At 36.9% G+C, this 14,980-nt stretch overlaps 2 protein-coding genes across 5 annotated transcripts in view; one reads left to right on the top strand and one right to left on the bottom strand.

The window, feature by feature from the left end:
- The window catches only part of LOC138708179 (insulin-like growth factor-binding protein complex acid labile subunit), an 83,828-nt gene that overhangs the window by 18,488 nt on the left and 50,360 nt on the right, over positions 1 to 14,980 (top strand). The gene's annotated exons all lie outside the window — the stretch shown is intronic.
- LOC138708180 (uncharacterized) overlaps positions 1 to 14,980 on the bottom strand; it is a 71,541-nt gene that overhangs the window by 8,463 nt on the left and 48,098 nt on the right. The window contains exons 1-4 of one of the 2 annotated variants that reach the window (XM_069838451.1): positions 13,455 to 13,688; positions 4,119 to 4,192; positions 3,898 to 4,042; positions 3,742 to 3,809 (exon numbers count right to left, since the gene is read on the bottom strand). In XM_069838451.1, the coding sequence (XP_069694552.1) occupies positions 3,742 to 3,809; positions 3,898 to 4,042; positions 4,119 to 4,181 (276 nt within the window). In that variant the 5' untranslated portion in view covers positions 4,182 to 4,192; positions 13,455 to 13,688. Of the gene's footprint in view, positions 1 to 3,741; positions 3,810 to 3,897; positions 4,043 to 4,118; positions 4,193 to 13,454; positions 13,689 to 14,980 lie in introns of those variants that run through there. The other variant, XM_069838452.1, reaches the window with a different exon arrangement.

Consider the following 14,980-nt stretch of genomic DNA (forward strand, 5'->3'; position numbering starts at 1 on the left):
TTTCACCTCTAGTCGAAACCTTCTTCAGACAATTTGAAGATTAAAAATCTATGCAAGAAATTCGTATTTTGTGAAATTAGCACAATTCTAACAATCATGAAAAACTGGTCTATAATGACTTAATTTTGATGTAAAATTAGTCGCAAAAATACTCTTCGAGACGCGTTCGTGCCTAAACACAAATAGTGTAAAAAAGTTACTATCTGAGGATACATTTATAAAAGGGAGTAATGAGCTCTGTTGTAAAAACGAACAAAATTACCACCTTCGTACGATGAGACAAATTCTCTTCTACTTGAGAAGTGAGTCTCCTTACTCAGTACTGTTGGGTATTTCACAAGTATGGAATTCACCTAGAATGTCATTAGGCCTATACGCTTGGTATTATATTTTAATATTTATGTCACTGGCGCAGCGAGGGGGGAGTTTTGGGGTAAACTCCTCCAGAGGCCCTAAAAAAAAACGAAACGCCGTTGAAGTTCTGCAACTTATAACAGTGACTTACTTCCAGTAATACACAACCTGTTCACAATAATGGCAATTCTCCCTGTAACTACTCGTACTCCTAAAAGGTCATTTTCTTCACTAAGAAATCGTAGGTACCGGTACCTGAGGAACAGCACAGGGGAGGACAAGTACATACATAAATGAGAAAACTCCTGTGGATGAAAATGATTTGCTCAAGGAACTAAGAAATGCAGAAGGTTGAAATACACTGTGTCCAGCTTAAAAGAATAATATAAGAAAAATGACCATCGGTCATTTCCTCGCTCTTCAATTTCTGTTTTAATTCAGCACATAAATATTTTTCATTTCCTCGCATGGTAACACTGTAATGAAAATTCAATTCTGTGCTCACCTGTTCTTGATATCCCATGCTCCTCAAGTACCGTAGACTATATAGGATATCTCGTTCGAAGTGTATTGTTCATACTGATTACGTGTTTTTCCATTCTGCTTTTCTTTTTTTACTGTCCTTTCCATTTCTATTTCTGGTATTGTTAGTAATTCACATGCAGTCTATGTTTTTATTCTAATACATTTAGGACTATGAAGATGAGGGTCTATATCTTACTAAATTCATGCTGCAGTCCACTACAGTAACACTCTGTCGCGACTATAGTTCGTAAACTTCGAAATTGTGATCCTTCCGACCATAATTCGGGGGGGGGGGAGTTTATGTTTCAATATAGTTTTCCAAAATATAATGAGAAAATTCAAAACATTCAGTAACAGGACGGGCCTCTGATATTAGTTCTGCAAAAACATCTGAAATCGCTTATGCTGGTAAATAGGAAAGACAAATAATAATAATAATAATAATAATAATAATAATAATAATTATAATAATGAAAGTTTTTAACCACTTTCGAATTTCAGATGTTTTGTATCGGTGCTTCTGGGTTGATATACTGTTTCCTTTAATTGAGGAGCGGTTTTGCAAAAGTCGATAGATGCAGAAATCAAGATTTTACAGAAATTACACTAAGTGACAGGATCTATCGAGTTTTGAAAAAAAACCTAGAAGGTTTGGTAGTCTCTACATACGGTATGAATCAAGTTTTGGTAAATCTGATTTCATAGATCGATTCTGGATGTAGAAAATATACGATTTCCATATGTAACTCGCTTTCGAAAAATTCTGCATCTATCGACTTTTGCAAAAACGCTCCTCAATTTTCCTAAGCCAAATATGACCTAAGTGAAATTTACATTCTGTAATCTTAACACTGGGAAAATTAATTTTGGCAACATTGTGTGATGTTATTTCATAATCTAACAAAGTCTTTGAAATAATTAACTGCCTTCCAATATTTGGAGACATAATTTCTTCAAGAAGCACCACATGTTGTTATGTGTTTGAGCATTAGCATTTGGCAAAAAGCAAGTAACCACAGGAATATTGTGAGCATTAACATACGAATGTGGGGTGTACATTTGATAGACGTGATTGGGAGCATAATCAGAAATACCATCAGCCAAAACAATGATGCATTCATTATCCTTGAACGTTTGTAATGGTATGTATTATAATCAGTTTTCAAAAAACATTTTCAAATCCCCTAAAACCAAATTCTGGCTGCGTCACTGATTATGTTACTTTTAGTTTGTTATTTAATGATGTGATATCAACTACTGGATTATTCAGAGTCGATGGAATTGATGATAGCGAGATGAAGCCATGAAATGCGTGACATTTGTCTTAGCCAAGAAATCAGCACACGATAGTGCCCATGCACAACTCCGGGTCGCCAGGAAAGATTTATGTTAATTTTTACCGACTTTCGTGTAAATAGCAAAATAATATCAGAAGCGATAACAATATACAAATAGCTGATTTTTGTGAATGTGTGCAAATATTAATTACATATAGGGTTATATAAGTTAACCACATAAACCGAAGTCAGATAACTTTCACATTATAAGAATTTTCTTTGTGAAATACTAAAGACGAAAATTTATCTTCTTGGTTGATTGCACCTTACGGGGACTACTAATGTGACTTTCAAAACTTCTACAAATTTCACCCAAAATTTATGAATTTTAAACTACATAAACATGCCTACAATACTACCAACTGTACCAAATTTGGTGCCATTAAACTAATAGTTTTAAAGTTATATTTTTTAAATATATTTTATATTCACGTCACTAAAAAGGCTCCTTGCGACAAAGTTTTCAAAACTTTTAGTTAATATTGGCTCAAAAGCTTGAAAATAGTCATGGAAATATAAATTATTAAGCTGTTTTAGCTGAGTCTAAACAGACAGTCACAACAAATAAAAGTGGATTTTCTTAATATTTTACCATTATTTTACAATACTGACCCTTAAATGAGTTCATTTATGTTGCGTTTTCTATGATGGTCCAAGAATAAAGAATACAAATATCTTTTGGTTTAACGTACCAACGCTCTACCACTGAGCTACTCGGGAACTCTAACCGACACCGATCCAGTTTTTCCCTCTATATCCACAGACCTCAAAGTGGGCTGACAACCGTCAAGCAACCAACTTCGAGTGCACTCGAAGTTGGTTGCTTGACGGTTGTCAGCCCACTTTGAGGTCTTCGGTGTCGGTTAGAGTTCCCGAGTAGCTCAGTGGTAGAGCGTTGGTACGTTAAACCAAAGGTCCCGGGTTCGATACCCGGCTCCGGAACAATTTTTCCCTGGAAATTATTCAAATCAACTTTACAGGGAGTATACCGGAGATCTTGATTTGCATAATACAAATATCATTAGCAAAATTATGGAAAAGTAAATTGTCACGAAACACATAAACTATAAACGTGACTAACTTATTAGTTATTATTCGCTAAAATGTTGCAACACATACATAAAACGAGCAGTGAGAAATACCACATTTTTCATGAAATATTTTGAACATATTTTAAGTCTCCCACAAAACCTTATTGTATTTGTTATCCAACCCATGGGCCCGAAAAAATTTTGCACCCCTCACCAATTAACTTATACAAATCTTAGACATTTAACAGTAAAACAGTAACATGTAATAATAATCTAACATAGTACTACCAAAAGCAGGCACCTGCAAAGTAGCAAAATATCGAACATTTCTTTTCAGCTCGATTATTTTTTCTAAAAATTTTGCCGTTCTTACGAATTTGCCGACCCAGGCCTGGGCCCATATGACCCATTCGTAAATACGGACCTGTCATATCATTAAGATAGGATAAAAGCAAGCTCAAGACACACAGTTGAAGGAAGTCCAATTGTTTCACCTGTTGCATGTATGGATACGAAGAACCATTGCCTGCACGCAGCTGTTTCAGAGCAGCGAACACTCCCTCTGTAACAAGAGACCAGAACTGCAAATGATATCTGATCCCTACTTTTACTGTGCCGATCTGCCAAAGCTTATAGCGGTGATCACTTACTGTCCAGGAATATCTGCATTGCTTCACACGCGAACAGCACAGTGGCATTCAACACAGGCTCACTGATGTTCACACCTTTCTCCAAAGCCGTCTCTGTGAAGTTCAGCACGCTCTTCGTTGCATTGTACACCTCCTCACTCCGCACCTGGGAACATTCAGTTGGCACATTCTGTTATCTGCCAACGTTGTGTTTTAACTATTACTAGGTACATTCCACTTACCAATGGCAGACTGATGGCCTGGACTGCAAGAAGAATACAAATGCCGCTCAGTATCCGTGTCATCTCCCTGCAATCTATGGAGAATAACTTCCTTGTAGTTTGTGTATATTCAATTTTCATGACAAAATTCTGTGCGAACGAATAGTGTACTGTGATATACTGTGGCATACCATTAGCATCATGCAACAGACATTTTAAGTACCGGTACTACTGGGTGTTCATTTCAAAGTGTGTCATGACGTCACTGTTGTTGGGTCACAGATTTGAAGCGAGTTTCAGCTTATATGTTAGAGAAGTTGCCTATTATTTAAGGCGTTCTTCAATCTGAACTTGGGAATGTGTACGGTTTAACTTGAACGTCGTAGCAACAGATGGCGGTCTGTGTGCTACCATAACCTCTTTCGAACTGTGTTTTGCGCCGGCAAGTCGTACGCAGGGTATTTGTTATCATCGGTTGCGTACGGTAACATTCCACAACACAAATCAAATGCTCCATGTCCATGTTGACCGTCGAAGTTAATGTCAACAAATACGTAAGTAATCGTCTTAACCCTCTCCCCATATCCCGACAGTACGTATTTCCAAACAGTTCACATTCCTGCCACTACCGGCGTTACCGTACGTATCGGTACGTACTCTTCAGAATGAACGCCGTACTTGGTAGGCAACTTCTCTACCTCATAGGTTATACACCTCTGCGGAAGTGTAGGAAGATTGAATTCTCTAGGCTCATCGGCTAGCCACATGACGACATACAGCGAGCCATGACACACTTTGAACTGAACACCCAGTATATTATGCAGTTGATTCAGGAAGGAAGGGCCATACGTTGACGTGTGTTATGCTATTTGAAAGGATATATATCACGTATCTGATGAGACGTTTTTGTTTACATTATCCTCTCGCAAGTCTTGCGGAGTAGAGTTACACCCACTTCCACTGCGTAACAATGGCCTCCAGGAGCACTGCTACTGTTTGCAGCGTTGCAACTGGTTGAAGTTCGTATTCTCAAAACTACTGAAGGTATCGAAACTTATTTGACAAATGTTCGCATTGACTTGATCTATTACCTCTATGAATTAATGTCATAATGTTCCCTTCTACTCTCTCTCTCTCTCTCTCTCTCTCTCTATATATATATATATATATATATATATATATTTATATATTTTCTCAATTTGTTTCCGAGAAAGAGCTCGTTCAAAATAACAGGCATGAGTCTCCATTTCCTCCTCCACACAGTTGCGCTCACATTGATGCAGACGCAAGAAAAACAATATTAGGTTGTACTATTGCCTTTGTCATGTTGGACACTTGCATGTATGCATGTTACTTGCGCTTGGAGGGGTGGAAGATGAGTCTTACCACTCTGGCTAGCCGAATTCGACTCTGTGTCAGAAAGGTTGTAGCAGTGTACTAAGTACGCGTACATTATATGTAGTGAAGTTACATCCTCATGAGTTTCACGCATACAGAGTATGCAGACATGTAATTTCTTAGTCACCGAAGTCACCTGACTTTATACCATTAGATTATTTTATGGTGTTGGCTAAAGCGTGAAGTGTACAAGCGAAAAGTGGAACCTGTTGAAATTACGAATAGCAACACGGCATCTGGATACACGAGCTGCAAAGTGGGTCTAGGTTGACGGTGGCATTTTAACATGTTATGTAAAGAGAAATAGACAATAAATTAAGCACAACATAAGGTAATGACCTCTTAATTTACTACCACCTGCACTATTTCCGTTCATCATGGTTTCGATTAATATGATCCAAAAACCGTTGAGAATAAAACATGCGATCATAATGTTTTCCCTACAGAATCACTCATACAATCACTCCTCAAAGTATGGCCATTTCTTCCTAAATCAGCCTGTATATTATTCACAATTTCTTGGCATTCTGAATACACTTAGCCTACTCATAAAAAGTATAAAGTAACAAAAAATGGAAAAACATATATAGGCCTATTATGAGTTAAAACAGTTCTTTTACAGCGTATCAGTGATGACAGAGGTGTTAAAAATGCACTTTGTGTGACAAAATCTGACACATGCACAAGCGTGCGGTAAGTAAATGCTTGCGGTATATAAAATTGTATGAATTCTTATGTGAAGTGATAGCGTGCGGTAAGAAAATACGTGTGGTATGTAAAATTGTGTGGATTCTCAAGTTTAAGTTAAAACATGCGGTAAGTAAACGCACGGTATATAAAATTGTATGAATTCTTATATGAAGTGAAAGTGTTCTGTAAGTAAATGGGTGCGGTATGTAGAATTGTGTGAACTCTTATGTGAAGTGAAAGCGTGGGAGAAGTAAATGCGCGCGGTATGTAGAATTGTGTGAATTCTTATGTAAATTGTAAGCGTCCGATAAGTAAATGCGTGTGGTATGTAAAATTGTTTGAATTCTTATGTGAAGTGAAAGTGTTCGGTGAGTAAATGGGTGCGGTATGTAGAATTGTGTGAAGTCTTATGTAAAGTGAAAGCGTGCGGTAAATAAATGAGTGTGGTATGTAAAAATTTGTGTGAATTCTTATGTGAAGTGAAAGTGTTCGTTCGGTAAGTAAATGCGTGTGGTATGTAAAATTGTGTGGATTCTTATGTGAACTGAAAGCGCGCTGTAAGTGAGTGTAGTATGCAAAATTGTGTGGATTCTTATGTGAAGTGAAAGCGTGCGGTAAGTAAATGCGAGCGTTATGTAAAATTGTGTGGAGTCTTATGTGAAGTGAAAGCGTGCGGTATGTAAATGAGTGTAGTATGTAAAACTATGTGGATTCTTATGTGAAATGAAAGCGTGCGGTAAGTAAATGCGTGCGGTATGTAAAATTGTGTGGATTCTTATGTGAATTGAAAGCGCGCTGTAAGTAAGTGTGTGTAGTATGCAAAATTGTGTGGATTCTTATGTGAAGTGAAAGCGTGCGGTAAGTAAATGCGTGCGGTATGTAAAATTGTGTGGAGTCTTATGTGAAGTGAAAGCGTGCGGTATGTAAATGAGTGTAGTATGTAATACTATGTGAATTCTTATGTGAAATGAAAGCGTGCGGTAAGTAAATGCGTGCGGTATGTAAAATTGTGTGGATTCTTATGTGAACTGAAAGCGCGCGGTAAGTAAATGAGTGTAGTATGTAAAACTATGTGGATTCTTATGTGAAATGAAAGCGTTGGGTAAGTAAATGCGTGCGGTATGTAAAATTGTGTAGATTCTTATGTGAAGTGAAAGCGTGCGGTAAGTAAATGCGTGCGGTATGTAAAATTGTGTGAAGTCTTATGTGAAATGAAAGCGTTGGGTAAGTAAATGTGGGCGGTATGTAAAATTGTGTGGTTTCTTATGTAAACTGAAAGCGCGTTGTAAGTAAATATAGTAGTATGTAAAATTGTGTCGATTTCTATGTGAAGTGAAAGCGTGCGGTAATTATATGCGTGCTGTATGTAAAATTGTGTGAAGTCTTATGTGAAATGAAAGCGTTTGGTAAGTAAATGCGTGCGGTATGTAAAATTGTGTGAAGTCTTATGTGAAATGAAAGCGTTGGGTAAGTAAATGCGTGCGGTATGTAAAATTGTGTGAAGTCTTATGTGAAATGAAAGCGTTGGGTAAGTAAATGCGTGCGGTATGTAAAATTGTGTGAAGTCTTATGTGAAATGAAAGCGTTGGGTAAGTAAATGTGGGCGGTATGTAAAATTGTGTGGTTTCTTATGTTAACTGAAAGCACGTTGTAAGTAAATATTGTAGTATGTAAAATTGTGTCGATTTCTATGTGAAGTGAAAGCGTGCGGTAGTTATATGCGTGCTGTATGTAAAATTGTGTGGAGTCTTATGTGAAGTGAAAGCGTGCGATAAGTAAGTGCGTGCGGTATATAAAATTGTGTGGAGTGTTATGTGAACTGGAAAGCTTTCGGTGAGTAAATGCGTGAAGCGAGTAAAATTATGTGGAGTTTATGTCAACGTTGATAGAGAAACCTTATGTCAACGTTGATAGAGAAACCAAAAACAGTTGAAAACCATCACGAATCAAGCAAATTCCGGAGGCGATGGCCTCGTACACATATATACAATCCATATTTTCAGTTTATAAATCCTGTAAATTAAAATAATTATAAATAACACGTCAATACACCGTGCAAAAGATAGTATGTCATGTGTTAAGTACGTGACAGAATTTCAACAAGGTAAGTTACCTCATATCTAGTCGAAATTTTTGTATTAATTTTTGCAGATTTTTAATCACGTTTTGAACGTAACACTTTTACCTTATACAATTTATCAATTTATATAAGTATAGTTCACCTTATCGGTAGCGTTTACTTATCATTTTTCCATAACCTTGCATACATAGCTGGTGAGAGATTTTCCTGTAATTAGAAGACAAGAACAGGTTCTTACCCGGTATCGCGGTTGGAATTAATGAAGGAACGCCATGTAGATGGAAAAATTCCTTCATTCTGATTCTATTATATAGTTTCTCGTTTCTCCAAGAAAGACTAACCAGCTGGTTGGACATAACAAATCATATAGTTATCGATGTTGTCAAGGCCCGGAAAGTTGTCAGGGGGTGTATCTAATGTTGCATGTAGCTCATTTCTTTGTACTCAGAGTTATATGGTCGTAGTTGTCTGTAGAAAATAATTGGCCAATAGTTCAGCAAGTTTAGCATATTCTACGGGTATGATAGTTGTGTGGCAATTTTTCAAAATGTTTAGTTCTCCATCCCCAAGAGAGATCCCATCATTTAAACGAAAAATTCAGGAGATAACACAGATTCCTTTTCTGATGCTACGTCAAGTAATGGACAATATTTGAGTGAGGTTACAGGAAAGTGTAGAGAGAAATGGCGGCCACCTACACGACGTTATACTCAAAACAAGTCGTGTTGCACACATGTAGGTAAATGCTTTTCAATGTACCGGTCCTACAATATTATATACCGTAAAGGAATTTCAAAATAAAGTAGATTTATGTGATCTTACTTACTTATTTACTGGCTTTTAGGAACCCGGAGGTTCATTGCCGCCCTCACATAAGCCCGCCATTGGTCCCTATCCTGAGCAAAATTAATCCATTCTCTATCATCATATCCCACCTCCCTCAAATCCATTTTAATATTATCGTCCCATCTACGTCTCGGCCTCCCTAAAGGTCTTTTTCCCTCCGGTGTCCCAACTAACACTCTATATGAATTTCTGGATTCACCCATACGTGCTACATGCCCTGCCCATCTCAAACGTCTGGATTTAATGTTCCTAATTATGTCAGGTGAAGAATACAATGCGTGCAGTTCTGTGTTGTGTAACTTTCTCCATTCTCCTGTAACTTCATCCCTCTTAGCCCCAAATATTTTCCTAAGCACCTTATTCTCAAACACCCTTAATCTCTGTTCCTCTCTCAAAGTTAGAGTCCAAGTTTCACAACCATAAAGAACAACCGGTAATATAACTGTTTTTATAAAATCTAACTTTCCGATTTTTCGACAGCAGACTGGATGATAAAAGTCTCTCAACCGAATAATAACAGGCATTTCCCATATTTATTCTGTGTTTAATTTCCTCCCCAGTATCATTCATATTTGAAGGGTCCAGGGGAAGAACCTGCTAAGTCACATTTTACTGTTTTTACAGGAGAGCAAGTTTAATGTTTCAAGGTCCATTACATTCCATTGTATCTGAGTTATCATTCTTCAAATATATGTGGCTTAATCAAGTTTTTACTCTGTACAATTAAACCACTGAAATCTCTACTGCCTGAGGTATTTCATGGCATCCAAAACAAAAAATTGATAATTTTGGACTTAACAGGTTTTTCCCCTGGACCCTTCATTTGGTACTGTTGCTCCAAGATATTTGAACTTCTCCACCTCTTCAAAAGATAAATTTCCAATTTTTATATTTCCATTTCGTACAATATTCTCGTCACGAGACATAATCATGTACTTTGTCTTTTCGGAATTTACTTCCAAACCTATCTCTTTACTTGCTTCAAGTAAAATTCCCGTGTTTTCCCTAATCGTTTGTGGATTTTCTCCTAACATATTCACGTCGTCCGCATAGACAAGCAGCTGATGTAGCCCGTTCAATTCCAAACCCTCTCTGTTATCCTGGACTTTCCTAATGGCATACTCTAGAGCAAAGTTAAAAGGTAAAGGCGATAGTGCATCTCCTTGCTTTAGCCCACAGTGAATTGGAAACGTATCTGACAGAAACTGACCTATACGAACTCTGCTGTACGTTTCACTGAGACACATTTTAATTAATCGAACTAGTTTCTTGGGAATACCAAATTCAATAAGAATATCATATAAAACTTCTCTCTTAACAAAGTCATATGCCTTTTTGAAATCTATGAATAACTGACGCACTGTACCCTTATACTCCCATTTTTTCTCCATTATCTGTCGAATACAAAATATCTGGTCAATAGTTGATCTATTACGCCTAAAACCACACTGATGATCCCCAATAATTTCATCTACATATGAAGTTAATCTTCTCAAAAGAATATTTGGACAAAATTTTATACGACGTCAACAAAAGTGATATTCCTCGAAAGTTACTACAGTTAGTCTTGTCCCCCTTCTTAAAGTTAGGTACGATTATGGACTCCTTCCATTGTTCTGGTACAATTTCCTTTTCCCAAATAGCAAGTACAAGCTTATAAATTTCGTTAGATAATGCGCTTCCGCCCTCTTGTATTAATTCTGCTGGAATTTGATCGATACCTGGAGACTTATAATTTTTCAGATTTTCTATCGCAATTTCGACTTCAGAAAGTGTGGGTTCGGGTATAAATGGCTCAGCAGATATTACATTTTTAAAATCGCCCGTTCCTTTGGCGGACCCTGCAGTAAATATTTTGGTAAGTTATGGTTTCGATAATTATCTGCAAAATAATTCATATAAACAAGTGTCAAACTTTCAATTGATGCGGATAATATTAAAGAACGAACATACATTATTGCTTGAATTTACTGGCTGACAAAACATACATAATTGACAGTTCACACAATCAGAGATATTAAAGAGCGACAAATGCCTTTTTATTATTTGTACTTATAGCTAGGAAAACATAAATAACTTAAAGTTCGTATTTAAAATTCCACTGCCAAACTGAGTACATTTTTCAAATCTAGTTGTAATAGTATGCGTTGTTCGTCTTATGAGAACAGCAATATTGATAATGCTAGTGATGAAAACGGCCCTTAACGGCCCTTATAATTACTTAATATTAATGTGCATTGCTTTTCATACGTCTTCGCAGACCAAAATCCTAAATAGTAAGGTCTGGAGACCTTGGTGGCCAATGAACTGTACCAAAGCTACCGATCCATCGTTGAGAAGAGTGCGATAAAGCTCTTGTTTCACCTGACTGCTATAATGGGTAGGGAATTTGTCGTGTTAGAAGGACATAGACTCTTTGCAGCCAAGTGAACAACTTCCAATAACACTGGAAATTAATTTTGCAAAAATGTGCCCCGTAAGATGATTTGGTAATACTATGGGCTCAGTCAGGTGATTGTCGATCATCTGCACGACACGATTAAAAAGAAGAGATGTTGAATTTTTTTCCAGAGTGACATGTAGATTCTTTTAGTTGGCGTTGGAAACAAAGAGTATCGACTGAAGTACAAACAATACTGCATTTATAATTATTACTTAATATCTCTAATTACAAACTCTCCATTATATGTGTATTGTGTCATTGTCGTCTGTTTCTTAGATACGTTTCATTTTCTTTTGGATATTAAAAAGTATGAATATATGTGTTTTGGAAGAAAAAAGTCTCTATCCAGCATATTCGCGGACCCATAACGAGTTTCGCCCCCCCCCCCCTGGGAGTTCGCGGACCCCACTTAAAGAACCACTCGTGTAACCCATTAAAGAGAGCAGAACAATTCCCAAATAATTTGTCTCCCTATTCCTTTGCAGCTGGCAGCTTCAGAACTACCAACTATGTCCTATTTTTTAAAAAATGACCCTTTTTTTCTTCTTATCGCAGAAGGGAAGACTTTTCGCAGAAACAGCCAATTTTCATAAGCAACAAACGTACTGTCATAAATGTCACATTTATTATAAGATGTACTTAATTATAATGCTTGGCTTCGGGCCCTCTGGGGGTCTCAGTCACATTTATTTTCTTGTTTATCGCTAATAACAAAAAAAGTGACCCCGATTATGGTATAGGAGTATCAAAAGACTTTTTAATATCAAGGAAAATTCATAAGTATTTATTTCCAAAATCTGTAAGTTATGTCCTTTTATTCTTGATATTACGCTTATAATATAGTCATTCATACACATATTACTTCGAAACGCCGCATATTATTATTATTATTATTATTATTATTATTATTATTATTATTATTATTATCATCATCATCATCATCATCATTATTAGAACTAAAGTAGTGGATTCAAGTCCTTTTACGGTAAAAATAATGGATTTTATTTTTATTTATTTATTTTATCAAACATTGTTCACGTCATGGCGGATTAGATGTATTCTAGTTCTTAATCCGCCATCACTCTCTATACAAATATAACAAAAAATTAATACATTTGAACTTATAAGTATCCTCTGTTTACAATAATAATACTACTAATAATAAAAAAATAATAATAATGATAAAAATAATAATAATCAACTAATAAGTATACCTCTTTTATTTAAAACTCCTACTCTCTTAAAAATTATTCTATTACTTCATTGACTACGCTTAGTAGTTTCTTATCGTGTAACTACTCAACATTTATAATTCCATCTCCGTTAGAGCTTTGACTTTCTCTTCCCATCTAATTTTAACTCTAAACAGAAATTTTCCTAATTTATGCAGAATGCTTGCGTTTAGGTGACCATTCATTTTTTTTATAAACTACTATAGCGTTTATTTGTAAAATTTTTTATCCACCCAACTGTTTCTCAAATCATTCGTTGCCTGACACTTTAACGCAATATGTATTGAGTCTTCAGCTAGTCCACACAAAGGACATGTACCCTTCTCTACGTTCCCTCTTCTAATCTTGAGTCTCCAGATACCTAATCTCCACCATGCCATTCCCGTTCTCTCTTCCCTTGAATTTAGTCTAACATATTCTTCCTGTTCCCAAAACTGCTTCACCTCCCTATAGTATTTTAGTGATCCTAGGTCTTTCATATTACTAAAAATATCTTGTCTTGAAATTTCGTTTGCCCTGTCTTTTACTATTCTTCCAATAGTTTTCGTGTTTGTAGACCCTAGTTCTCTCCATAGCCAATTTAGACCTAAAATAATGGATTTGTACATTTCATTAGATGAATTAAATCCTTGCGTCAAATGTATCAAGCTCACTTCACAGTGACTTACCTCGGGGATATAATGTATCTGTCGTCCAGTCTGTTTCTCTGTGGAAATGCTCTTCAAGTCCCCGATAAAATGCGTTTATAAAGCTTTACGAACAGAGTACCGCCTTGTCCCAGCCCATTCCGTTTTGTCCCTTACACTTTATCTCCTGCCTTATCGCAAAACTGTCCCTGAGCAGGCGGACGCGCTCCGCTGAGCATCGAACAGAACTCCCGGCTATTGGACGCGATCGTCACGAATGGACGGCAGAGCGGAACTCGGCGCGTGCCAGCCACAATCGCTTTTCTTGGAAATTCCCTCCATGTCTAATCATTTTAAATGTAAAGGTAGTTTAGTATTTAGACTATTGAGCAAGAGTTTTGGGGCAATCGCTTTCGATAAGATGAGGTGCTAACACTTCCGTTACCCAGTGCGATCTCAGCTGTCGTTTTGGAATGCAGCTACATTAACTTCTAAGCAATGACACATGCATAGACCATCGTTTATTTTGTACCCCGTTTTAAAACTCACTTCAGACCTATTTCATATTCCTTTTATTACACATTCTTATCTACGTGTTAATTTATTTGGGAGCGATGCACATGAAATGAAAAGCATTGTTTCAAAGCATATCAAGTGGTGGAAATTGCCTCTGCCAGGGCAGACGGAGGACGGTCCACTTGTCAGTATCGGATTCGCGAATGCCACAGGGACCACTTCTCGGGCAAGAATTATCTTTACTAGACTTCGTTGAATTGCCACACGCAGCATGCAATCAGGTTGCCGATGTACGGTAGTATAGAGGAGGTGAGCGACCTTCCGGTCTTGTAGTATAAGCAGTTCATGTTAAGAGATGTGACCGGTCCAAATAGGTAGAGCAGCTACAGCTAATGTATACCTATGTAAGCACTTGTTTTTGCATTACTGTGGTTGGAATAGTCAAAGCTTAACATTTGTTCAGTGCAGACAAGAATTCAATCAAACATACTACAATGAGTGTGTTGCTGTTACAAACAATTGCCCTTGGAATACCCTTACCTCCGCAGCCAGTCTTGACCCGTTGGGGAACGTGGTTGGATGCTGTTAATTATTATGCAGAATATTACGGCAAAATAATGGAGGTAATTGATGCATTGGATAGCACAGACAGTTCCGCTGTTGCAGCTGTAAAAATCATTGCCTTCTCAACAGCTATTGGAAGATATTCTGTTCATTGATTCTAATTTTAAAATCGTGTCCAAAAGCATCATCCTATTAGAATCGTCTAAACTACAACTCTCAGAAGCCCATAATATAGTGTATAAAGTATCACAAACCGTTATGCAAAATAAGAATTCATTAATTTCAGAAAAAGTGAAATGTAAGTTGAGAAACGTTGTTGCTAAAAATTCTGCCTATTCACAACTTCGTATTATAAATGATGTACCATCAGGTCATGACAAGACATCTGAAGTTGGTGTACTAAAATGTAGTGACCTTCCGTTCTTGAAATATGTAGGCTTACGTATTACATCGTGTGATGTTGAACGTACATTTTCCCAAAATAAAAA

This window comes from Periplaneta americana, chromosome 10, assembly GCF_040183065.1.
Source record: "Periplaneta americana isolate PAMFEO1 chromosome 10, P.americana_PAMFEO1_priV1, whole genome shotgun sequence".
Classification (NCBI taxonomy): Eukaryota; Metazoa; Arthropoda; class Insecta; order Blattodea; family Blattidae; genus Periplaneta; species Periplaneta americana.